This window comes from Solanum dulcamara, chromosome 9 (genome assembly GCF_947179165.1).
Source record: "Solanum dulcamara chromosome 9, daSolDulc1.2, whole genome shotgun sequence".
NCBI lineage: Eukaryota > Viridiplantae > Streptophyta > Magnoliopsida > Solanales > Solanaceae > Solanum > Solanum dulcamara.
Window position 1 is genome coordinate 25,434,054 of NC_077245.1, and position 27,936 is coordinate 25,461,989.

The window sequence follows — 27,936 nt, forward strand, 5'->3', positions numbered from 1 at the left end:
GAGTAGAAGAATAAATCGACATAGATCAGAGCGATACGACTTCCTCTGCATCTATGGTCGCACGAAATTTTTAGGCAAATAGGAGACTTTTGTGGTGGATGGAAATCAACAAAAGAGGAGACAAAGCTGAAAAATCACCTAAAGTGGGTTTGAATTGAAGTAAATGGAGATGAACGAAACATCCCAAGCGAAGTTGAAATTTCAAAAGAAGGTATCAAGTTCTTCATGCCTATTTGAGTGGAGAGAAAACCTAGATTTGTGAAGATGTTGATGCCTTTTCTGACGAGAGATGAGGAGGAAGACAGAGGACTAGTACATCAATTTACCCAACGGATATTTGGAGGCTACGAAATTATAGACTCAGCAGATCTGTTAACAGTTGTTGACTCGAGGTCTCAAAGTCACGTGGGGGAGGGCAATTTGAATTTTAGGGATATGGTGGGGTCAAGTAAGAGGCCCCAACCACTAGTGGAAAAGTCTGTCCTGGGCCAAGACTCCACTAAATAGGTTGGGCCTAATCAAGCCCATATCATCTTTAATGATATTTTGGAGAAGCCCACTTCTGAAAGGTGGGATTTTAATTTAGCTGAATAAGCCTCATCTTTAGAAAATACTCAGAAAAACACAAAAACTTCAAGAAGTTCTAAGTCGAACATGGGAAGAAAGTATGCAGGGAGACACCCCACAACAATCAACATTTGTCCCTGCAACTATTTGGTGAACAATATGGAAGGAGAGGAACTTTAGTGTTTTGAAGATATAAGTAGCAGCCTATCGAAGACTCTTTTGTTTTTGGTGTAAATCTTAATACATAGATGGTCCTGAGGAATCATAGATGTACTAGGTACACTGTAAGATGAACAAGGCTACAGTTTTTGTAGTTTACCAGCCTCTTTCTTTTTTGATCCTCTTGAAAGCATTATATTTTGGTTACCATCACATTTTTGGGTGCGGATGTTGATATATATGCAAGAATATGGTACCTTCTCAAAAAATATTGTGACTTGTATAATTAAGATTCTGACCTTCATTAACTGAGTGGAAACAATAAAACAAATGAGACCTTAGTTTATTTGAATAGTTATGCAGGTACAGGGATGAATATGAAATGTAAAGAAACTACTTTGAGGAATGGCAAGAAATGTAAACACGACTATTCCCAGGCAACGTCTCTTCATCATACTGATTGGTTCAATTGACAATCTCTATTCCTGTAAAAGGTTTTCCTGCATGGAGTTGAAGAGCAACGTCTCCAACAACCTGTAATTTAACAATTTCCATATTACAAGTTCCATTTCAACAAGATGTCCAACAAATAAACTAGCCTAAATTGTTCTGGTTAAATGTAGTTTAACAATTTCCAAAGTAGAAAATTGATTTCAAGAGCAAGATGACTAGCAAATAAACTAGACTAGATTATTCTGGTTTAATGAATAAGGCAGCAATACACCACTGTGCATGCCCTTCAGTCTATGGAAGAAGCATACGTCCACTAGGTCTGTAAATGGATGCCAAAGGACTGTTTAGCTTGGTTATTCAACAGAAATCTAGGAATTGCAGATTCTTTTTTTCTTTTCAGAAAGTCACATGTACATATAGGCTTGACAATGATACTCATTGCAGAGATGTTTATACTATGTTACTTGTGATTAGCTAATACCAACAAAACTTCATCCAACATAAAATGCAAGAACTTCGTAAACTAAACTTTCAGAAGATATGAAAAAAAATGCTAATTGAAGATAAAAGAGAGAGATCAGAGAAGGCGTGCCAAAAATACTTTAACACTTCAAAGTGAGTCTAAACATAGACAAGCCAAAGATTTTTAAGCAAGCAAACATTTTGAACTAATTTCGTAATGGAAAAAAGAAACTGGCCTGAATTGAGCAAAATATATTTTTTAAAACTCAACTTAGGACTTACCTTGGCCATGTATCTATAAGAGAATTCTGTAACACCAGCAACATGGGGTGTGATTATAACATCTGGAAATCTGAGGATAGCATCATCAGGATCAAATGGTTCAGTCCAAGCCACATCAATTCCTAAGCCGCCCAAATGTCCCGATTTGAGATGAGTTAAAACAGCATCATAATCCAAGAGACCACCTCGAGCAATATTAATCAGAATGGCACCCTGCAGCAAACAAGAGCACACAAAGTTACCATAATTTAACTAAATACTGATGTTTGGTTCCTTGCAGGCACCACTAACAGCTCCTGAGGAACACTACCATTCCAACGGACGAGATCCATGTGGGAACTCTCTCTTTTTTCTTTTGGGTAAACCTTTTTTTCCATATACACTGAAATGAAGACTACAATGGCATGTAAACTAGATAGCTAGTCAATGATTTCTATGGTTCTTACGTTGCCCGGTTCAAGATGATATTCAGCTTCTCCTGATCGGATAAAATAAAAAGTCAAGATGCGTGTGGACTGCAAGCAGAAAAATACTTAACCATGATAGTCTAACCTCAAGCAGAATTATAGTACTCTCTCCGTTTCAATTTGTTTGTCTTACTTTCCTTCTTAGTCCGTTTCAAAAAGTTTATCTCTTTCCTTTTTTGGCAACTCTTAAATTTCAACTTTCCACCTGGCATATTTAAGACCATGAGATTAAAGGACATTTTCGTACATTCTACATATCTTTGGTTTAAGACCACAAGATTCAAAAGTCTTTTTACTTTCTTAAACTCCGTGCCAAGTCAAAACCAGACAAACAAATTTAAACAGAGGGAGTAACATATGTTGTGATGGCCTAAAACATATTGCCATCTTTCATGATTTTGACTGTAGAAGGAAGCATCAGATTTTTCTCAAATGCATTGGTTGATGACGCAATGGATGAGAGAGTACATTACACTAATTTATAAAACTTTCCAAAACTAAGAAGAAATCCTCTAACAAAGAGAACTCATTCAAACAGACTAGCTTTCTATAATTGAAATACAAAGTCCAATCTTAGATGGAACATGCCTGAATAATATGATAAGAAAGTGAAATGCCCAAATAATGGCAATGCATCTCACTTAAGATACGCCCATTTGTGAACTCATCAACAACTCTTTCCTAGGGTTGCAAGCTAAGCTCAGACTCGGGTGCGGGTATGCGACACGAATGAAGATCTGAGGGTTGGATTCCGCAAAATTCAAATTTTAAGATTCAAGGGTACGAATCCAGGTATGGATACGGGTGGTGGGATTCAGTGAGAAAAATGCAAAATTATAAAATAATGCTATAAAGATATTCTAAATTTTAAAAGATATCCGGTGGAAAACTTACATGTATGTTGTAGAATTTAATCTTTCATTCAGGATGGGCGTTAAAAAACATAAATTAATTGTCAAGAAACCAACAAGCTAATAATTAATTTAGAAATTATCCCTCTTTTCTAAGAGAGAGAACATTTATAAATATCAAATATTGACCAAGAGGAAAAGCTAAAAAGGATTGAAGGTATTTCATTTTCCGTGTCTTAAATTTGTTTTATCTTTTATTTTGAGAAATCAAAATCTCAATATTCCCCCAAAATCTGTCCATGGACTCTGGTCAAAGTATCCGGTGTGGGTTGACCGAATCACGCACCCATGTCGTGCCGACACAGGTGCGGCAGCAAAAATGAAGAGCCCGCGCAACTTAGGTTGAAGTAAACACCAAACACTCCTGAGCTCTAAAGGACAGAACTCTTCTAGTATATGAAATGTAATTATGGATATATAAGCATGTGGTGGTGCATAACTATGCATTAGCAATACACACATACACATACATACTAGACAACAATTAATCAGAGCTACTGGCTGGCATATTACAAGGAATAATGGGATACATGCACAGTCAAATGAGCACCTACCAAAAAAGAAAAAGATATGCCAGAAATTTTTCTGCCAAACCCAAAAACCTGACAGATTCTACCTACGGCTGGCAAATTTGACGTATATTCGTGTGACCCACTCAACCCGCCTAAGTTATCATGGGTTGGGTTGGAGGTATACAATTCATGGGCTAATGCCCAACTGAACCCGGCCGAAAGATGGGTCAACATGGGCTGCTGCCTGCTGAAAATTTCCCAAGTCAAGTCGTCAAGTTTGCCAAAATTAATTCCGTGAAAGATGCCGTGTATGTAAAATAGGTATGACAAGTGACTTGTATTATATATAATCTGAAAAGTAGGTCACTTCTCATATTTCTCTTCTTCAACTCAGCCGCTTCTTGATTTTTTTAAAAATATTTTTGAAAATTGCAGAAAAAGTTCAACTAGTTGCTAGCAACGTATTATACACTTTTACACAAGGTATATACATTTTTATACATGTTCATACAAGTTAGATACATTGTATAATAATGTATAAACATTATTGCAGAAAAAAGTTTGTTATGCGGGTGTAAACTGACAATATAGCTACGTGGGTACACAGTGTTGTGTTGGGATATTTCTGAATTTTTTCCGAAAAAGATTTGTCTTTTTGTAAGAACTCTTGTCTTTCATTCCTAATGTCAATTGTATTAAATGTAGAAATCTTATGAAGTGTTTCTAAATATTCTGAGATAAAAAAATTCCAACTTTAAATTTTTCTTCATATAGTTTCTTCACTTTTCAAGAAAACTTGTTCATTTACTTCACTCTTTTAAAGAAAATAGATCAGATTTTGTTTAGAAGGATACACAAGGAATTTACATGCATTATATTGTAGTATTCGTGTAATCCTAAAACTAAAAGAAATAACAAAAAACATTGAAATTAACTAATAAGAAAGAAAAGAGAATGTCAACCTGACGTTTGAAAGAATATGGGATTTAAGCCCATTTACATAGAAGAGTATCATGATATTTTTGATTGCTCAAAACGTATAAAGCTCAGTCAAGCTGCACGGGTTGGGTTATAACCCATTGTTTACCCATCTTCAACCTGTCCATTATAACCCGACCAGCCCATTGATTTTCCCCATGGAGGAGCAAAATATAATAAAGTTCCAAACTTCACCCTGAACCCCCTAGTTTCTGGAAAGAGATGTCCACTTAAAGAAAAATTAGCAATTAGAAAAGGAACAGCGAACAGGAGAAGACAAACCTTTCTCATGGCAGATATAAAATCATTGTTCACGATGCCAGTCTGCAAGTGAGCAGCATATTTTTAGGTATAAGCTTGGCAAAATATATTGAGCATCAGAAAGCACGTGATTTTTTGACCAGGCAGAAAGAAAGAGGAGTCTTACAGTTTCACTGTTCATAGCTAAGCAACATACAACAATATCAGCTTTGCTTGCGAACTTCAAGATATCAGCATGGTTCCCCCTCTCGTCAACCAGGTCAATGTAGCCTGCATTCTCAACAGATGGTGCTGGAAACATCGATATGTGGTTCCTATCAATATTTATAAATCAATGTAATTCACAAGGTTTTCTTACCCTCGGATTTGCTCGAGTCCTGTGCAAGCATGTCCCAACTCCGTTTTGTAGCAAGTATTTTCACGTCAAATGGACGTAAACGCTTTGCCAAATAAATCCCAATAGTTCCAAACCCCAGGATAAACACCTATATGATAATGCAGAAACTGTTAAGACATAACAAAAGTGCAATTCTTACACAAGCTTGATGGTCTATAAATTCGTCCAGACCTAGTCATCAACAATATCCAAGATCGCCAAAATGTCATTTAAGTTTTTCATTTGTAATTATAAAGAGAATTAAGACAATTTCTCCATCTATTAGAATTATTCCACTTGATGTTAGCAAATTTGAATGTGCACTGTGCGTTTAGTCCCATAAAAAGAATGAAGGTGAAGTTGGAATTAGACAGGAAAACGGTACGTAATGCAAACAAATGTAAAAAACGTCCACTTTTCCTGAGAAAATGGCATGATAGATGAAGAAGTAACCCATAAAATCAACATAAGATGATCAAAATGGAGGCGAATTGCAAGAGTGACATGTAAAAGGAAGATACCAAACAAAGTGAAATGCAAGTTCTATAGAATTGTTGGATGGTATAAAAGACTGAATGTTGAGCCCTCAAAAGCCCAACATATCTATAAGATGTATTCGTAGGAGGAGATTTCAATGGACACATTGGATCAACCCCAAAGGGCTTTGACAATGGCATGGAGGTTTTGGTTTCAAGGACAAGAATGAAGGAGGAGTCTCTCTTTTGGATTTCACCAAGAGCATTTGGGTTAGTGGCAGTCATGCAAGTTTCCCGAAGGAGGAGGAACACTTGCTAACTTTTTGTAGTACAGCGGCTAAGACTCAGATAAACTATTTTCTCCTTAGGAAGGATGATAAAGGCCTTTGTAAGACTGCAAGATTGTTCCGAGTGAGAATCGTACAGCCCAATATAAGCTCTTGGCTATGGATTCATATAAGCTCTTGGCGATGGATTTGGAGATCTAGAGGTAGTGGAAGAACACGAATGTGGGTGACCAACCTAGGATCAAATGGGGTAGCTTGACTTTGGCCAGTGCCCAAGAGATGGAGGAGAAGTTGATTGTTACGGAGGCTTCGGGGAGTAGTGTGTATGTGAACAATATATGGGATAGGACTGCAAGTTGCATTAGAAAGGCAACTAGAGAGGTGTTGAAGGTCTTGAGAGGAAGATTAGGAGGGCACCGAGGGGAAAGGTGGTGGAATGAAGAAGTTCAAGGAAAAGTGGAGGCAAAAAAAATGGTGTTTGCGAAGTTGGGGGAAAGTAAGGACAAGGAAGAAAAGCGTACATATAAGAATAGGTATAAGATAGAGAGGAAGGAGCCAAAGTTAGCAATTACGATGACAAAAATGACAACTTTTGCACGCTAATATGTAGAATTAGAGGGCAAAGGCGGAGATAATAAGTTGTATAGGCTAACCAAGGCGAGAGAGGAGGATCGTGACTTGGATCAAGTGATAAGGACGAGGACGGAAAAATACTGGTGGAGGATGCACTCATTAGACGGAGACGACAACCGTACTTTCATAAACTCTTGAACAAAAAAGGGGATAGAGACATCGTACTGGGGATTTAGAGCATTCATAGAGGTGGCGCCATTTTCGATATTGTAGGTGTATAAAGGTTGAGAAGGTTAAAGGTGTTATTTGTAGGATACACGGGGAAGAGCGACAACGACCAAGATAGATGAGATCCCGCGGGAATTTTGGAAGAGAGCAGGTAGGGTAGGTATGGAGTGACTGACTAGACTATTTAATGTTGTTTTTAAGACTGCAAAAATGCCTAAGAAGTGAAAATAGAGTACAATGATTCTGTTGTGTAAGAACAAGGGTGTGACATTCTGAGTCGTAACAACTATAGAGTATCAAGTTGCTAAGCCACACAATGAAAGTTTGGGATAGGGCGCTGGAAATTAGAGTGAGGAGGGGCGTGCCTATTTCTAAGAACTAGTTCGGATTCATGCCGGAGCACTCAACTACAGAAGTCATCATCTTATAAGAAGACTAGTGGAGCAGTATAGGAAAGACCGCTTCATGCTCCAAACTCGAGAAGAAGCAGGTGATCCGTCCTTTCTCCCCCTTTCGTTGGTCGAAGAGCCCCTTTTTTACTAGTAAGGACGCAGGAAGCGACTTCTTCTCCTCACCGGAAAATAGAACAAACTCAGGCCATCAACTCAAGAAAGCGTTCCTACTACTTAACCCGGAAATTGCGTAGATTGTTTTGCTTGGGATTCCCGCGCCGAGGATTTGTGCTTGTGGGCCGGGGTGAATATTGCAGACCAGCGGAAGGACCTACACAAGGTGTTCACCAACCTAGAAAAAGCATACGACAAACTCCCAAGGGAGGTTCTATGGAGATGCTTGAAGGCTAGAAGAGTACTTGTGGCGTATACTTGGGAGATCAAGGACATGTACAATGGAGCCACAACCGGGTTAAGGACATTGGGAGGAAACTCAAAGCACTTTTCAATTGTGATGGAGACAAACCCTGGAGTCTAAAGAGTTCAAGTTGGGTAGTACCAAGACAGAATACTTAGAGTGCAAGTTCAGTGACGTAACGGCTGAGGCTGATGTGAAAGTGAGGCTTGATGCACATCTCATCCAATTGAAAGGAAGTTTCAAGTATATTGAGTTTGTTTCCAAGGAAATAGGAAGATTGACGATGATGTTACTCATCAAATTCTCAAATGCTATTGCATGCGTTCAAAACTCCTTAAACTCCAAATCTTTCCAAAATCTACATGTTTGTAGTCCTTCGGGTCTAAAAAGTTGCCTAATCAATGGATTGTACCAAGATCTAATTTTTAGAAAATGTTCACTACAAAAATAAGACAGAATAGTCTAATAGACACTTGTACTTGCACCAATTTGTCATCCCGGCCCCTCAACTCCACAAAGTTTCATCCAAATACTTGAACTTGTTCAAAACTTATATTTCAAACCCCTTCGACCTTACACGTCTCTTAATTGCCCTACCAGTGTTGCCAAAGGAGTGTTTAATGCCCACTTAAAACCTAAATTGAGGCTCAAAATGTGTTAAGCATTTTTCCTTGCTTAATGTGCTCTTCAGTGTCGTCATCAAGGTTCTAAGGCATACTTTCCTTGTTAATGAGCCTCTTCTGAAGAGACAGCATTAAACAATTGATATTTCACTATATCATAAAAAAAATTCAATTGCTTTGTTCATATATTTGTCATTCATGCTTATGATTTTTAGTCTTGGACTAAATATATATATATATATATATATATTTGTTTTTTTCTTTATGTCTTTTATCATTAAAGTCCACGCTTTATTTGCACGTTGCTCTTAAAGCCCCAACGGACTTTAGAAATTTTTCCCGCTTTTTGCTTTTGATAACACTGCACCCTACATGTCATGTAATCGTGCTGATATAAATATCCACATAAGATAAAATATGCCACCTCATTTTTTATTTAAGAGCCTATTTTTAAAAGTCTCAAAAACCGAATTAAGGATCGTCTCCTCTATCTCCACTAGTGAAATCTACCACTCATCTCCACCAGCAAAATCCTCCACCATTACTCTGCCACCCATCTCCTCCTCCTCCAGCATTACTTTGCAAAAAAAGTCAAAATCCATTTTCTCTTCCTCAGTTTCTAAGCATTGACACTGTTCCTCCCCCTCCACTATTCACATTTCTTTCTCTTCCACCCATCGTTATCATGGACGACCGCCCATCTCCACCGACTTCTTCCATGAGTGGTCTCAGAATCACAATATGATTCTTAAACCACCATATAGATGAAATTGGTATTAAAACCAATGGGCACACCAAGCATCAAAAGTCAAAATTGGTACTGGATTTTCTTGAATCGGAACGTTCTTTATGGTGAAGTTAAATTAGTTGTAGAGAAGACACCATATTCGTGATGGTTCACAAGGATGAGAAGATGAAGCAAAAATGGGGAGAATGGAAGGAGGCGCTCAATAAAGGAGGTGGTAGGACGAAAAGAAAACAAAATGGGGAAAGGGGAAGGTGAGGAAAGGAAGAAGAAATTGGGAGAGGGCAATGGAGGGGTACGGGAAGGGTGGAGAGAAGGTAAGTAGAAGAATGGGGCTAATAGATTTCATAATCTAATTTATTCTTTACCGGCTTCCCTTATTTCGTAACCTTAGTCTTCTTTGTTGATAGTTTTATAGTACACAGAAAGTTAGTTGCATATATTTAACTGCTAAAGTTTTGTTTGTCTATGTTGCTCGGACTCTTCAAAAATATCATTGGGTGCGTATCGGATCCTTCAAAAGTAGTGCATTTTTGGAGGATCCGACATGGGTGCGGCAACAATTTTGGAGAGTCCGAGCAACTTAGGTATTTGTGTAATATTATGAAGTAAGGATGCTAAAATTTTAAAATTGCTTATAATAATTGCTGCAGTACTGGTTCAAAACACCAGGATACTCCTAGGATTAAGTACCTATATGGAATCCATTTCTTTTCTTCTATTTTCCATTTTATTGCATACAGTTATCCTTATTTTAGGATACAAGTATCTACAAATTGGGTACTTGTGGAAAAAAGATAATACTTGTTTTATTTAATACACACCATTTACCTTAACAATTAAGGTAATTGTCAAGTAAACATGTTTGATGAAGGATTTGTGGCTCAGCCAACAAATTAGTTGATCCTAACTACTGCATCTTTCTATTTAATTTAAAAGTTCTGAGCACTTTATATCTTGCAACAATATTAGAAAAAACAACCTGTAGTGAGATGAAAAAGGGAACAAAGATACATCTTTAGCACTCCAAAATGAGATAACAGATAAATAGGAGGAAACAAAAAACGAAACTCACAGTTTTCCCTTGCAGGTTGTCACCAATTGGCTCCCCTATCTTTTTCTGCTCCACAGAAATTTTCATTTGATGCTGCAACATTTGGGGTATGCCAGGTTAAAAAGGAAAGCACTGTAGCTTACATGACAACAAAAGATACTCTGCAATACTCCTATACATTCACCAATATGCATAAACTTTCACTTCTAGAACCACAAAGATAAAGTAGCTACAGGATTCCCAGCAGCAGAATTAAGTACTCACACCCCTCTTTTTCTGAACACTCAGTCCAAATCACTTTAGATTTCGTTGAGGTTCTAGGCTCTCTCGTATCCACTTCAGTGAAGCCATTCACATTAGAAATATAAACAAGTTTCAAGCAGACAAGTACTAAAGAAAGACCGCATACCAAGCTTCATTAATTATTCTTACAAAATAGTGATATGCAATCCCAATGTATCAACTTTATGAAGAAAGAAAGTACAACAATATGTTCACCATGTTATCCTCAAAGAGTTCAGAAGAAGTAAAGCCTTTAATTATAAGATTAGAGTCAAACCAACTTGCTTACGCAGGAGGCCCAAGATGAGATATATGGCCATTTCAGCACAAGAAGCAGCATTTCCAGTTGCACCACCTGGAATTCTGGCGACCTTAATGCCATGCTTTGTGGCAGCATTAATGTCAACACCTTTATATAACAACATTATAAAGTATTTAGGCAGTTGGAAACTTTAAAACGGCTGATTAGCAATGAATCAAGCTACCAAAGAAATAATATCAAGATAAATGAGAACAAAACAAGATAGAAAGGCCAAAGGCAAGTAGACAAACTGAAAAAGAAATAAATTTAACCTTCTAACCCAACTCCAAATTGCATTATGAGCTTCATGCTCTTTGCACGGGAGAGGACATCAGAGTTCATACAGAAGCTTTTAACCACACAAATTTCATAGTCACCAATCACAGCAGGCACTCTTTCAAGTGGAACATCATCAACCTACAAAGGAGGTAGATATTATCATTCAAGATTCGATTATAATATACGCAAACTGACATATGGTTGTCACCTAAGAAATACATATGAAATAAAAAGGAATAGTCCACCTGGAACAAATGAATTTTCAATTCTTTCTAAAGTTGTATGATCATTTCTCTCAAAACTGTCCAAATATTAAACAGGTGATTTGTCTTTCATATGTAAATTTCCTCGCCTCCATGCTAAAAAGTCTTGTTTCTTTACCCTTTATCTTTCCTATTTGTCATGTGTAGGCACTTGAAGTAAAGAAAACTATTATGCAGACAAGTTTTAAAATCAACCTGCCTTTATTCATTCCTAACTTTGAAATGTCTGGTGCAAAGAAGAAATAAGTAAAAGCACCTGAACAAATGGATGATAGGCTTGCAAATATTGTCTTGTATAATTGTGAGAAGCAGGAAAGTGAGGGCCACAAAAAAGAACACGGGTAACGTGACTGCTACTCATTTTGTGAACCTCAGGGGATGCGTTTGCACCTAAACGAATAAGAAAAAATGCAGATATAGACATCAGTGAGAGCGAGTATTGTTAGATATGAATAAATAGATTGAGTCCCTTCCATTTCCAACCAAAAATGAATTTCAAGAGTAATAAATCATTCAAAACAATCATTTGAAGAGAAAAAAAAGAAAGATAGTGAATTTTGTGGAAATACCAGCTTCAGGTAGGGAACAGAAGCGATGGCGCTGTTGCTGTTGCTGGTGAAGAAAAGCGTTCCCCGAAACGTTGAAAGGGAGGAGTGTTTTTGTGTTAGAAACCCAAGTGAGTACTGCAGAGGTGGTCTTACGGTACATCTATGATTGATGGTGAGAGAAAATCAGATCTAAGTCAGAGTAGGAGAGATTAGAAAATTGCTAGTATTACACACGCCAAATTAGGTCTAAATGGGTGTGCAATAACATTTTCAGCTTAATATCAAAAAGATTAAAATTAAGGGTATTTTCGTCATTTAAGTCTATTAAAAAGTACATATGTAGAATACTTCTAATTGGACACGTAGCAGACCCACCTTTATGCAGTCCCAAAATTCCCTACCTCTTTCGTCCCAGTCTGTCAAACTCCTTTCTTCTCCGTTTAAACATGGAAAAATTATCTAATTACATTTTTTTATTTATTATATTTTTTATTATTCTTATTCATTTTACAAAATTATAAATTTCTTTTTTTTTATTTGAATATATTAATTCAGTAATGCGGATATATTAATTTTAATTCATAAATTATTTATATGTTCAATGTATCATGCTTTAAATATTATCTGGCAATACATAAAATTCTAATTAATGTATTCGGATTACTAAATTAATGTATCCGAATTATCATATTTTTAAGAAATTTATGTAAATTGAAAAAGGATAAAGAAAAATGGTAATTAGTAGGGCTGGGCATAAAATACCGAAAACCGAATTACCGAACCGAATCGGCTATTTCGATATTTTGGTATTCGGTAATTCGGTTCGGTATTCAGTACTGTAATATAAAATTTGGTATTTCAATTTTGGTATTCGATATTTTGGCTTCGATATTCGGGAAATACCGAATACCGATTTTTTATTTTATTATTAATACAAAAAAACTGGAAATTTTTTTTACCAAAAAGAGAAGAGTTTAGTAAGAGAAAACTATCCCATTTTTTCATTTCCCTTACCATTTTCATTTCAACTTTTTCACGTTTACAATATACTATATGCACACTTTCAAACACGTACATTATGGATAATTGCTAAAATTTAAATTCATGTACATGCAAAAATTATAAATTCAAATTTCAAATTTATGCAATTGGTTAAGAATTCTAATTTCACTTTGCATGATTCATCACGTCAGTTATCTACATAAACTGTTTGGTAGTTACATTGAAAACGAAAGATTCCAACTCTTTCATATCTTTGCAGAAACTAATTAATAATTAGTGCAGTGATGTAGAGTTTTTGGATAATTCAAAGAAAAACATATGTATAAAAATTATGTGTGATATATTAGAAATTTTTGTTTTCACTCTTTTTCATCATTTTTATTACATGATAATATTTTTTTTATTCTGTATCTATTCATAAATTATTTTCTCTTTATTTACGATGTATCATTTCTCTTCCGTAGAATGTGGCTTCAGAGCAATTTTGATTTCGGTATTCGGTAAGTTAAAATGCATATATTACTTAATTATAGTGTAGTAATAAAAATGTAAGTTAAGATATGTATTCTTTAGTTAATATAAATATTAAATGCGGATAAATTTTTATTGTATATTAACTATTAAAAAAATATGGTATTACTGAATACCGTACCGAATCAAAGTTTGATTTACCGATTACTGAATTACCGAATCGAAGTTTGAAAGTTCGGTATTTGGTATATACTTTGAATTACCGATTACCAAACTCAAACTTTGAAAATACCGAACCGAATACCGAACGCTCAGCCCTAGTAATTAGCCCTTTACTTGATTTATGTAAGTTTGCCTTAATTTTTTTGGGACTTCTCAATTTATTCCAAAAATGTATATATTGTTAAACAAAATTCATGTATTAATAAATTTGAAAAAAAAATTGTAAAAAATATAATAAATTTCTACGTCATTTTCTATGTGACAAGAAGGTGTCACCATAACTTAAGGACAAGTTCTACAAAGTGGTGGTTAGACCGGCTATGTTATATGTGGCGGAGTGTTGGCCAGTTAAGGCCTCTCACTTTCAAAAGATAAAAGTTGTCGAGATGAGAATATTGAGATGGATGTGTGGGCATACTAGGAGTGACACGATTAGAAATGAGGCTATTCGGGACAAGGTAGGAGTAGCCTCGGTGGAAGACAAGATACAAGAAATGCGACTGAGATGGTTTGGGCATGTGAAGAGGAGAGACACAAATACCCCAGTACGAAGGTGTGAGAGGTTGGCCATGGATGGTTTTAGAAGAGGTAGGGGTAGGCCGAAAAAATATTGGGGAGAGGTGATTAGACAAGACATGACACAGTTACAGCTTACCGAGGACATGACCTTAGATAGGAGGGTGTGGAAGACCCATATTAGAGTAGAAGGCTAGTATATAGTCTCGTTATTCTTCCGTATTAGTAGGCGCATTAGCGCACTGCAATTTTTTGTGTTCTGATTTCTATTTTATCTATTACTTTCTGTACTTCGATTACTCTATTTTATCTGTGTCGCTTTTGTTATTTGTTTTTCCATATTGTTTTGAACTTCTTAGCCTTATCTGACCTTTTTTATGCTTTTATGCTTCTATTGAGCCGAGGATCTCTCGGAAATAGCCGTCCTACCTTGGTAGGAGTAAGATCTGCATACACTTTACCCTCCCCAGACTCCACGTTGTGGGATTTCACTGGGTTGTTGTTGTTGTATTATAGGAATCGTCGTAATAATTGAGAATTGAAATCGTGTTTAGTTAATTGTATCATCATTTTTTTATATAGCTATTTATTTTATTGCCTCATTTATATTCTAACATTAGAATAAAAACGGGCAGCCCGGTGCACTAAGGCTCCCGCTATGCACAGGGTCCGGGAAAGGGCCTGACCACAAGGGTCTATTGTACGCAGCCTTACCTTGCATTTCTGCTAGAGGCTGTTTCCAAGGCTTGAACCCGTGACCTCCTGGTCACATGGCAGCAACTTTACCAGTTACTCCAAGGCTCCCCTTCATATTCTAACATTAGAATGAACCAACATTATTATTTTTATATTTTTATTTTTTATTTTTTATAATTATTTTATTTTATTATTATTTGGAAGAGTGGGTTTTAAGGGTGGTATCAATATGTTTGTTTGGGGGCATTAAATTTTAAGATGAGGGTATTTTTGTCATTTGTCTTTCAACTTTTAAAGTGTGCCACCATTTGCAATGACGTGGTTCTTACTTTTGTTGCCAGCACAGTTTATCAATTATGTGGCTTTATCTTTGCCACCTCATAAATGGATTTTTAAGGTGTTGGTAAAATTACAAGATTGCAAATTATAATTGGAAAAGAAAATAAAGAAAATAAAATCTCTTTACGCTGAGGCACGGATATTTAGATCTTTTTAAAAAAATTCAAGCCCACTACAATAATTATTTTCATTGGTCCAGCAGTAGTTGTCACAATCCAAAAATCGAAGTCATGATGACACACATCTCAAACCTCATCCCAATTTATAAGCCGAAAAGTAAAACCATACGAGACTCCCAAAGGGATGTCAGGCCACAAATAAACGCAATAAAATGACAACAACGAAATTATTCCAAAACTTGGTGTCGCAAGTTTAAGAGCATTTAGATACAAATCTGGGTCTGAATACACAGTATAAATCTTCGAATATAGAAAAGACTGTAAAATGAATAATGGACTAGCAGCGATCTGGATCCCAAGATCTCACCACTAATCTGATGATGATATATCCGCTAGAATCAACTACCGCACTGGACACCCTAGCTAGTATCTGCATCAAAAGGAACACAAAAGTAAGGGTGAATACAATTCACATGTACTCACTAGGTTTAACTGACTGAGTATAACAAATTAATCAAAAACTATGAAATAAACTAAGAAACGCTTCCACTTGCACGCAAAAAAGTCCTATTCCGGTTATGCTACCGCCAATTTATATAGAACAGCGCGATTAAAGTAAACACATAAGTACATTAAAGTAAACACATAAGTACAGTTCAATATCACAGTTAAACAGATAGGTCAAGTATCACAGGTATCAATGCAATGCAATGCAATAATATGATGCAATGATATGATGGTATATGGTCTCGCAGACTATATACCTCGTCACAATCTTAATGTATCAACTACCTCACCACCCAACTCGTGGCCAAGTACTCATGATATTAATATCTCTTCCACTTGCCACCTAACTCGTGGTCAAGGATATAGAAAATGTGTCACATTTTCTTTCTCAAAAAGGATTTTTCACAATTCTCACCTTCTCAATGATCGATGATAACATGAATGAGGATGGATGCATCCACAACAACAATTATAGATATATGACAAGAGTTGTAAATTATGTTGAGGTGGGGCAGGGGCTTCCTCTGCCATTACCATTCGAGTCGTCCAGCGACTGGAGCCAAGCCTGGAAGGGCAAACCAAGGAACTCAGACTGTGGAGCAGCAACCTGTGATCCATTCAGTTAACCACATGATATAAGGCATGGTGGTAATAAACAACTCAGCATGTAATACAAGGTTCAAAGTTCTCAAAACTTTACCTAAACATGATATTCACCCTCAATAGACAGTAATGGAAAGAAAATGCATCAAATTAAGTGTTCACCAATTTTCCATAATCTTTCAATACCATTTTTGCTCAAAACCCCCAACTCAGCCCCTCATGCGGGCATCTCAGGTCAAATAACTGTTTCACATCTCTAACTCATTTAAGTCATGGATTACACAGTATCAATATAGATAAGATGTCAAATAAGGCCCCACACGGGCTACACAACACATATAAGCCCCCACATGGGAATCACAATATAAATAAGCCCCCATACGAGCATCTCAAAATAAATTATCAGTCTCAAACTACACTACAACCCCATCCAAAGTCTACAACATAGAATTTGACTAATCACCCTAACTCTGGCCCAAGAAGGATAGCCAAATTTACCTCGATAGCTGAAACCGAACTCGAACACCTCCACCAGATGATCAACTCTCAAATTCAATGCCCGAAATGACAATCTACTATAAAGAATGAAATATACGAGTCATAAGGAGTCCAACGACATCCATATTGATAGGTTTCAAAACTGGGGTAAAACAATTCAAAAATTGTTCATTTTCGAAAAAGGTTGATCTGAAAATTTCTTTCAAAAACACGTTCTACTCATTGAGGGAGTTTGTGGGTGAAAAACCCATAAAAATAGGCCAAGAATCAAGGTAGAAATTAATAAAACTGAATTGGAATTTAAGAACTAAAACCCCTAGTAATTCTCACTTAAAACTAGATTTTTTCAAGGATTTAGGGGAGGAAATTCATAGATAAGTGATGTGGAATTGAAAAAGAGACTTATCCACAAGATGTTCCTCAAGAATTCTACCCAAATCCGTCTTCTCCAAGCTCCAAATCGATAACAATGGTGGTTTTTTAAAAATGGGACTAATTTCACGACTTAACACTGTTCAGGTCATTTTTACACATAGCGACCACGAGTCATTATACCTCGCGATCGCGAAGCACAAAGACATCCCCTTTCGTGATTGCCAAGCACACTGGAAGAAAATACCCTTTGCGATCGCGGTACCCACCCACGCGATCGCAGAGCCCATACACCTAGTACATCACGATCGCGTGACCCTACATCGCGATCGTGATGAAGGAAATGTGTTGCACTAGAAACTAGATTACAGAAGCTTTGCCAAGTATAAAAATGCTTTCGGTTGGACCTTCAAAAATCATTTGTGGTCCGATAAAAATAAATTGAATATGCTACCACAATAAATTCGATATTTAAGACTCAATGAAATCGTCAGATTTCCGAAAATAAGTTATTTTGACCAAAATACCCTCCTGGGCCTGTTATTGGCCTAAAACTCAACTTTTGGCCTAAAAATTCAAAGCGACGATTAAGGTCCCGAAGCTCTAAGTCAATGTTCAACTAGACTAACTCAATGTTTTGGATGCAACGGAGCTGACAAAATTGTCATCCTACGTTCAAATCTCAAAACGTTGACTAAAGTCAAACTAACTCATTTAAAATCACACTTTTCAACTTAAGACCTCAAATTCACGTATCAACCCCAAATCTGATTTTGATGGCTCTTTTAGACCAATTTATACATTTCGGAATTGTTGGAATTGACGGAATTCCATTTCGAGACTCGAAACCCTAAATGCTATAAAATCTCACTTTTAGAACTACTTAAGCTTAAAACCCAAGAACTTGCACAATTCATAAACCATTAAGAATTTGACACTCTCAACTACACAAACCGATCAAATAACACTTGGGGAGCTAAAGATAGGGGTAAAATGGTAATTTTGTGAAAATTTCTCAAAATGACCCGCAAGGTCATTACAACATCCACCATTAAAAAGGATGTTCGTCCTCGAACATAAGAATAAGGAAAGTACCCGGAGTCTTAGAAAGTTGATGGTACGGGGCCCGCATATTAGACTCTAACTCTTAAGTCGCCTCCTAAACAGGCCGATGCCGCCACTGCACCTTGACTGAAGCGATCTCCTTGGTCCTGGGCCTACAAATCTGCCTGTCTAGGATAGCTACCGGCTCCTCCTTCTAAGTCAAATTTAGACCCAACTCTATCGCATCATAAGATATCACATGGGACTCATGCGGTATATACTTACAAAGCATGGAGACATGAAACATCGGATGGACAACTAACAATCTAAGGGGTAAGGACAACTCATAAGCCACCTCACCCACTCTCTTCAGAATCTCAAACGGGCCAACAAACCTTAGGCTAAGCTTGCCCGTCTTCCCAAACCTCATCACACCCTTCATAGGCAATATTTTAAGCCACACACATCTTTGCCGCTCTCGGGTGAATAGAATACTTGGAACAATGAGCCTCTTCCAATATTATACGTACCCAATCACCAACCTTGGGGGCACAAATGCGACCATTAATCCTCAAAATTCCCTCTGGATCAAGAAAGGTTGATTTTTCTTCACCACTCAACACTTTGTCTCGAATGGCCCTCAAGTTGTCATTCTCATATTGATGTCTACGAATCTGGTTCATCAAAGTAGACCTGGCCTCCACAAAGGCCAAAATGCTATGATATGTAGAAATATCAAGTCGGACCAACTGCCTAGCCCATGACTGAACCTCCAAAGCCAAAGGCCTCTCATCCGCCTTAAGGAAGGCCAAACTACCCATACTAGATGCTTTGCGGCTCAGGGCATCCTCTACCACAGTACTTTTCCCGGGTGATAAAGAATGGTGATGTTATAGTCTTTCAATAACTCCAACCACCTCCACTGCCTCATGTTCATATTCGGCTGAGAAAAGATATACTTAAGGCTATGGTGGTCAGTAAAGACCTCACAATGGACCCCATAGAGATAGTGCATCCACAACTTCAGAACAAACATTACCGCCGCCAACTCTAAGTCATGGGTAAGATAGTTCTTCTCGTGTACTTTCAACTGTCGAGAAACATAAGCTATAACTCTACCCTTTTGCATCAATACACCATAAAAGTTGACTCCTAAAGTATCACAAAATGTAATAAAGGCTACACCCTCCTCGGGTAAGGCTATATAGGTGTTGAAGTCAATAAATCCTTGAGCCTTTGAAAGTTCGCCTCACACTCATCAGTCTACTAAAATGCCATGGTCTTTTGAGTTAGCCTAGTCAATAGGGCTGCAATAGAAGAGAAGCCCTGAACAAAACGATAATAATAGCCTGCCAAACCAATAAAGCTCCAAATTTCAGTAACTGAAATAGGCCTAACCTAATCACAAACCATTACAACCTTGGTCGGATTGGCCATAATACCATCCTTGGTCACCACATGATCCAAGAATACCACGGACTCGAGCCAAAACTCACATTTGTAGAATTTTGCATACAACTTCTCCTCCCTCAATCTCTGAAGGACTTTCTCAAATGACTGATATGGTCTGCCTCATTCTTGGAATAAACCAAAATATCATCAATAAACACAATCACAAATAAGTCCAAATAAGGCCAGAAGACTTGGTTCATCAACTCCATAAAAGTAATTGAGTCATTAGTCAACCCAAAAGACATAAACATAAATTCATGTTGCTTATAACGAGTCTTGAATGCAGTCTTCGGGATATCAGATTCCCGAACTCTCAACTAATGGTAACACGACGTCAAATCAATTTTAGAGAACACCGATGTATCTTAAAGCTGGTCAAATAAATCATCAATATGAGGAAGAGGATACTTGTTCTTGATGGTGACTTTGTTCAACTGTCGATAGTCAATACACATCCTCATAGTACCATCCTTCTTCTTTACAAATAAGACTGGTGCACCCCATGATGATACACCAAGCCGAATAAACCCCTTCTTTAACAAATCCTCTAATTGTTTCTTCAACTCCTTCAACTCCACTAGAGCCATCCGATAAGGAGAAATAAGGATGGGCTTAGTATATGGCTCTAAATTAATGAAAAAATCAATATCATGCTTAGGAGGGACATCCGACAAGTCTGTAGGAAACACATTCATAAAGTCTCTCACCACCCTCATAGTCTCTAAAGGAGATGACCCCATAGTGAGATCACGTACATGAGCCAAATAAGATAAACAACCCTTATCAATCAGACGACGAGTACGAATATAAGATATCATCCTCTTAGGATACCAACTCAGATTACCCTTCAACACCAAGCTAGGCAAACTAAGATAAGATAAGGTCACAGTCTTTGCATAACAATCTAATATAGCATGATAAAGAGATAACCAGTCCATACCGATTATCATATTAAAATCAAGCATATCTAATAAAATCAAGTCTACACGGGTCTCTCTACCCAAAAATATCACCAAACACCCTCGATATACTCGATTCACCACTAAGGACTCACCTACCGGGGTAGAAACAGTAATAGGTACAGTAAGAGGCTCACACACATAATAACTACCACATCTAAATAGGTTGACACATAAGAATAGGTAGACCCTGGATCAAATAATACTAAAGTAGAATGTTGGCAAATAGGAACAATACCTGTAATAACTGCATCAGAGGCCTCTATCTCAGGTATCCCCGGTATAGCATAGCATAGTTGATGGTCACCTCTAGCCTGTGAACCACCATGAATGCCACCTCTAGCTCCACCCTTGGCACCCTTGGTGCCACCTCTAGTACCCTATATAGTACCTCAAATGGTCGAAGCCCTCACCTTTGGAGGCAACAAGAAGCTGCCTACAGGATTGCAACAGCCCTCACAGATCTTATACTTGTTTGGCTCTTTGGTTAGTTGTTTGGGCAGGTACACAATGTCTCAGAAAAAGGGAGAAAACAGCAACACATGCCCCTTCATGCATACCAGATGCATTCCATCAACAGCTGCAACAGCTAACTTACATCCAAGACGCTTGGAACTCCTTTTTGGTTTATTTGTGGATGTGCAGGTACATCCCTGATCAGCCTCGACAGAACTGGAATCATGCAAAGTGTAAGGCACACACTGATAGACTTCCAACCAGCAACTCAAGTCAGGGTTGCACCACATACAAAATGCATTTTACAAATATTCTGTCCCTCAGCTTCCTTAACTACAATCCCAAGCAAGATGACTGCTATGGCTACATTTACTTCTTATCATTTCATCCCCCTTAACTGTGATTGTTGTTGCTGCAAACTTCCTTGGACCGACTTGGTACGACAAGACTAAAAAGAGCAAAGATGAAAAGAATTTTCCCATCCCATGCAAGATAGAAGTTTCGTATACTTGTTCTTCTTCAATGTAGCTATGTCTGGTACGTAGCATAGTTGGAATAGGACTAGTGTAGGTTACTTTTCTTTTTTCTCATGGAAGGGGAGAGTCTCCCTCATTTATGCTTTCATAGTTGAATTGTACCGGGAGGAGTCCTCTCACAGGTTTACTGCTTTCTAGTTATAGTTAGTATCTTTTTTGTATCGGGGATGAGTTAGCCGACCTTAATAGGTTAGCCGACTTATGAACCACCATAGGATCGGAGGTAAGGTTTATGTCCCCCTCCTTGTATTTTTAATTTGATTATTTATGTTAAGGCTTGGGGGTGTTTCCTAACCCCTGACTGTGCACGAGAGGTGGGAGCCTCGTGTAGGGTCTGTTCCCATAAAAAAAAAAATAATAAAAAAAATGGTCGAAGCCGGAGTAAAATGAATAGCCGATGTCCCCGGCCGTCCAATAGAAGGAGCACATTTGGGGAAATCTTGGGCCTTATGCCTAAACTTATCATACACAAAACAACCTTGAGGGCTTGAACCCCATGGAGGATAACCAGAAATGTCAATACGTCCTCTGGAGCCTAAAGAACCATTATACCCAACATTACCCAATCTAAATCCACCTATACCATCTGAGCCCTAAATAGTTGCCTGGACTGGTCTGCCCTAATAACCATGGGTACCTGAACCTAAATACTCCTTGCCCCTGGAGGAATGACCACCAAACTGACCTTGCCAATGGAACCTCTTGGCCCCTCCCTGTCTAGAATGCCTGATACTCTCTATCATCCTAGCGTGGTCAATAACACTCTGAAAGGGCCGATCGGGTATCTTTATTCAAGCGATGGTACAGAAGAAGAATGAAATGAAGTGAGATGCCAAGGGGAAGGGAAAAGAGTCGAAGGTACCACTGAATAACACAAAGAAGGCTATAGGCTCCTGAAGATAACATGCGAATCCCTTTATTAGCTTGTGAATCTACTCAAATTCAATGAAAATACTCGATATAGCATAATGATACAACTCATGGAAGCGAGCCTCGTACTCAGATATAGATAGAAAGCCCTGCTCCAGTCTGTCAAACTCATTTCTGTATTGATAATGAAGGCTATAAGGCACAAACCTCTCAAGAAACACTTATGAAAACTGCTCCTAACTCATCATAGGGGAACTAATAGGTGTAAGAGCAATAACCGATCTCCACCACTCCTTGTCCACCCTTGTAAAATGATATGAAGTGTAAGCTAATCCATGTGCCTTAAGAATACCCAGGTTGAACAACCTGTCCTGGCACTCAGTCAGAAAATTATAGGCCTTCTCTCCGGTCGTACCATCAAATCCGGGAGGTGCCAACCGAATAAATCTCTCAAAGCTCTTCTGCTTAGCTACCGACATGGCAACATTAGCAAAAACTTATGTAGCTACAAATATCAGAGGTATGATAGAAGGCACAAAAAAAAGAACCTGATGTCTGAAATCCAACACTAGGCCCCTAAACTAGTGGCGTAGTACCAACTGCAATAGGAGAGCCTGAAGTACTTGGGAGAACACCAGGAGTCTGAGCACCATCCAACCTAGCCAATAGTCTAACCAATAACGCCTAAATCATCAGAGTACTATAAGGGACGACAAGAGGCTGGCTTGGCCTCTGCTCCTCAGTCTGTAGCTCATAATCATCCTCGTACTCATATACAAGCTCTAGCAATGGCTCTCTAGCTCATCCATAAGTAGGTGTTTCTCCCCTTGCTCGACGTCATCTTTTGACTCCCCCGCATCCTTTGCCTTGCGCATAAACTAGAGCTTGGGTAGCAGGTTCAACCTTATTTTGGTGACTCTGGCTCTAGTCCTCACCATCTATGCAAAATGAATAGATTAGAGGTATACAATGCTTGATATGAATAACTAACACGACAGGAATCAAAAGACAAAATTTATCCTAAAAAGTATCTTGTAGCCTCTCGAAGATAAGTACGGATGTCTATGTACCGATCTACAAGACTCTACTAGATAGTCTACTCTTTAATTTATGAGATCGGTAAACCTAGAGCTCTAATACCAAATTTTCATGACAAAAAAATTGAGGTCATGATGGCATATATCCTAAACCCTATACTAATGTGTAAGCCAAAAAGTAAAATCATATGAGACTCCCAAAAGAAAGTCAGGACACAAATAAATGCAATAAAAGGAATAATAACAAAATTATTCTAAAACTTGGTGTCATAAGTTTAAGAGCATCTAGATATAAATCTGTGTCTGAATACACAATATAAGACTATGAATATAGAAAAATATATAAATGAAAGATGGACTAGTGACGATCTAGATCCTAAGATTTCACCACAAATCTAATGATGATGTATTCGTTAGAATCAACTATCGCGTGGACACTCTAGCTAGTATCTACATCAAAAGGGATAAAAAAGTAGGGGTGAGTACAATCCACATGTATTCAGTAGGTTTAACCGACTGAGTATAAGGAATTAATAAAAAAATATAAAATAAACTAAGGAACTCTTCTACCTACACGCAGAAAAGTCATATTCTGACTACAATACCACCAATTTATATAGAACGGCGTGATTAAAGTAAACACATAAGTATAGTTCAATATCATAGTTAAACGGATAGGTCAATATCACAGGTATCAATGCAATGTAATGCAATATAATGATGCAATGATATGATGGTACAGTGGGATCTAGGCTGTCGTACAACCTATTGTATACACCTGTCGAGCTGTGCTACCAAAAAGAACCCATAGGGGTCTCGCAGACCATATACATCGTCAAAATATCAATGTATCAATTACCTCACCACCCATCTTTTGGCCAAGGACTTATGAATATCTCTTCCGCTTTCAGCCTAACACGTGGTCAAGGATAGAAAAGGTATCACATTTGCTTTCTCAAAAAGGATTTTACACAATTCACAATTTCCGAATGATCGATGATAATATGAATGAGGATGAATACATTCACAACATATAAGGCATAGAGGTAATATACAACTCAACTTGTAATACAAGGTTCAAAGTTCTCAAAACTTTACCTAAACATGATATTCACCCTCAATAGACAGTAATGGGAAAGAATTGCCTCAAATTAAGTGTTTGCCCATTTTACACAATATTTCAATACTCATGTATGATCAAAAACTCCAACTCAACCCCTCATGCAGGCATCTCAAGTTCAATAATCATTTCACATCTCTAATTCAATTAAGTTATGAATTACTCAGTATCAACACAAATAAGATATCAAATAAGGCCCCACACGGGCTAAAAAACATATATAAGCTCCCACACGGGCATAACAATATAAATAAGCCCTCTGTAATACTCCCTAAAAATATTGTATATGGTGTTCTAATTTTTGATGAAAATGATATTGCTTCTGTATTTTAGGCATAAATTTTCATAGAATGGTCCAAATTAGGTAATTCAAATTTTTAATAACCCCAACATAATTACCTACAACATTTATGAAGACCATAACTTATGATTTGGAGGTTAAGTAGGTCAAATAAATTAATCTTTGTAAGATTTGGTGCTGTGATGAGATGGAATAATTATAGAAGAAAAATCATATCTCACTGTAGGTTGTTCCAAATTAGTTGATTCTTGAACGAAAAGAAAGAAGACTTCTAGAGCTACAATTTATATGAGACATCAAATTCTAATTAGGAAGTTATCTTATTCAAACATAGCTTTGAAAAAGGATATTTGGTTAAAAAGAAGATTGATCTCACCAACCATAGAAGATCTAGATCCATTTGACATCACCCATGACATCAATAGTCCTTCATTTTGACATCGCTCATGGCATCACAATCCTATATTAAATTTTTAGATTTTTCTGTATAATTATTTTAATTATTTTAGGTCCCTCCTCCACACCTATAAATACCCATCTTATTTTATCATTTTGTTCATCAAGTTTTTTCAAGCAACTCTTCTCTCTATACACTTCTTTACTCATTCTCAAAATATAGTTTTAGTTCTTTGTAGTATAGAAATACTATTCCAGTGATTCATATACTCCGTATAGTACACAAAATGCTCTAGCGAGGAGAAAAGGCTAGAATTCAAGAGTGGTCAGTAAGTCTTTTGATTCTGAGCAACGCTTCGGATTCCAGGTATGTAAAGCTTCAATGAGAGTATTTCTTCCACTCTCATGCCTAAAGTATTTTGATTATATGATAAATTATATTTATTTTTCTTTAAGATTTACTCTAAGGTATGTGGGTATTGATTCATGGATCCTTTCATCAATGAAACCCAAATGAATTATCAAAGTCTTCTATTTAATTCAAGTATGAAACTTTATGGATTTTCATATCATGATTCTAAATGCATAGATTATTAAGTATTTGAAATTTAATTACCTATCTTATATTAGTGTATGTAAAGCTTCAATGAGAATATTCCTCCCACTCTCATGCCTAAAGTATTTTGATTATATGATAAATTATGTTTATTTTCTTTAAGCTTTACTCTACGTTATGTGGGTATTGATTTATGGATCCTTTCACCCATGAAGCCCAAATGAATTATCAAAGTCTTCTATTTAATTCAAGTATGAAACTTTATGGGTTTTCATATCATGATTCCAAATGTATAGATTATTAAGTATTTAAAGTTTAATTACCTATCTTATATTAGCGTATGTAAGGCTTCAATGAGAGTATTTCTTCCACTCTCATGCCTAAAGTATTTTAATTATATGATAAATTATGTTTATTTTCTTTAGGCTTTACTCTACGGTATGTGGTGTTCATCCATGGGTTCTTCCACCCATATAGTCCAAAACTCTTTCAACTAAATATCTTAATTTCAAGTAATATTTTCTTATAGGAAATTCTTATTTTTACTTAATAGCATGAATCATGGTTAAACTATTGATTATTGATCTATTTTAATGCAAAATGATTTCATATGTATGAATTGATGATTTGCAAGTAATCTCTCTATTTATCTCTTTAAAGATTCTTGAAATTCATGGTGGGTTGTTTAAAACATGATTTTTAATTAATGAATTTTAAAGTATTTATGCATAATTTCATTTACATACATGTTTGAAAGTTGAAGTGATTTAAACCCATCTAGTTTTATTATATTTTCAATGAAGTTTAACTTGAATGTTTTGACTCCAAATAAATGTTCATGAAAGCAATTTCTATAATCAAAAGAGAGTCTTATAAAATGAAAGAATGGTGAAATACTATGAATGATGGATTCTTTATGCTAAATGAAATTTCCTGCATATTTGAATCACTAAATGTTTTAATGAGATATTCCACCGAATATGATGTTTTGAATTCTCAAGCTATATGCTATGACTACTTTGAAGTATTAAATTATTCCGTGGAATAGACTTAGAACCGAATGGGGCATTGAAGTGGGATTCGATAAGGGAATCCTAGTAGCAACCCCTTGTCTCATTAAGTATGTGCCAACATAGGGGCCCTTGTAGGCTTAGGCTAATGGATCCATGAAATCCCTTAAAGTTAAAGTTAAAGAAATGAATGAAGTTGAGGAATTTCTACCCAGCAAGTAGTCTCTCCGGCCAATGTAGGGGGTTATGTTGGATTCTATGTAATAGCTCGCACGGTCTTAAATATCGGTTATAGTCATTTTCCCACAAAATAAATGTTTTAAAGGATATCTATATGATTGATTATGCGTGCATTGCATTATGTTTCATATTACATAAATGTTTTAATATTTCCTCAATGTTTATTCATGCCTACAGACTTAGTACATTCAAAGTACTAATGCATACTCTTTTGCCTAAATGATATCACCATGTAGGGACCAGTGCTCCTCCTCGTTCTCCTCTATATGACTAGTTGAGATTTCGATTGAAGACTACTTTTAGTGAGTTCCTATGTTCCAAGAACAATACTCCTTTATCTTTTTAGCTTATGATATGTTGAGATGTTTAGACAGTTACTATAGTATTTCTTTCTATTATGATTGAGGGTGAGCTAGGGACTTGTCTTAGTCCTGTTAAATCTAAAAGTTAGAGGTATTGTTGGACATATGTAAGTTGAAGATTTAGTATTATGATTTTCACTTGTTTATTTATTGGCATTACCTATGAAAAGCTAAAAGAATGCTAAAAGGCTTATTTGAGGTACTTTCGGGTTCTTCATTCGTCATGTCACATCTAGACCCAAATAATAACACTTCCCTTCATCTAATAAGAACTCACTTTTTGACTAAATTTTATGCTATATATTTTCTTGTACACAAAATAAAAAAAGATAATCTCTATCTATAGGTGAGAAAG

General features: G+C 36.8%; 1 protein-coding gene across 2 annotated transcripts; it reads right to left on the minus strand.

Annotated features, from left to right (window-relative positions):
• Nucleotides 1–1,050: 1,050 nt before the first annotated feature.
• LOC129902427 (uncharacterized) lies at nt 1,051–12,136 on the minus strand. Of its 2 annotated transcripts, none has more exons than XM_055977661.1 (10): nt 11,919–12,136; nt 11,606–11,739; nt 11,080–11,224; nt 10,788–10,915; nt 10,246–10,317; nt 5,411–5,537; nt 5,219–5,322; nt 5,074–5,115; nt 1,924–2,136; nt 1,051–1,260 (listed from the first exon to the last, which is right to left on the minus strand). In XM_055977661.1, the coding sequence occupies exons 1-10, from the start codon at nt 12,055–12,057 to the stop codon at nt 1,192–1,194; spliced, it is 1,173 nt and encodes a 390-aa protein (XP_055833636.1). In that variant the 5' UTR covers nt 12,058–12,136; the 3' UTR covers nt 1,051–1,191. The 2 variants fall into 2 exon arrangements, with proteins under 2 accessions (XP_055833636.1, XP_055833635.1); XM_055977660.1 differs by having other exon boundaries at nt 5,219–5,343.
• Nucleotides 12,137–27,936: the final 15,800 nt, after the last annotated feature.

Coding starts and splice junctions, on each gene's coding strand:
- LOC129902427 (XM_055977660.1), bottom strand. CDS start 12,057: ATGTACCGTAAGACCACCTCTGCAGTACTCACTTGGGTTTCTAACACA. Junction 10,318..10,787: donor TGGGCCTCCTGCGTAAGCAA/GTTGGTTTGACT, acceptor CAAATGTTGCAG/CATCAAATGAAAATTTCTGT. Junction 5,344..5,410: donor GGACTCGAGCAAATCCGAGG/GTAAGAAAACCT, acceptor CGATGTTTCCAG/CACCATCTGTTGAGAATGCA.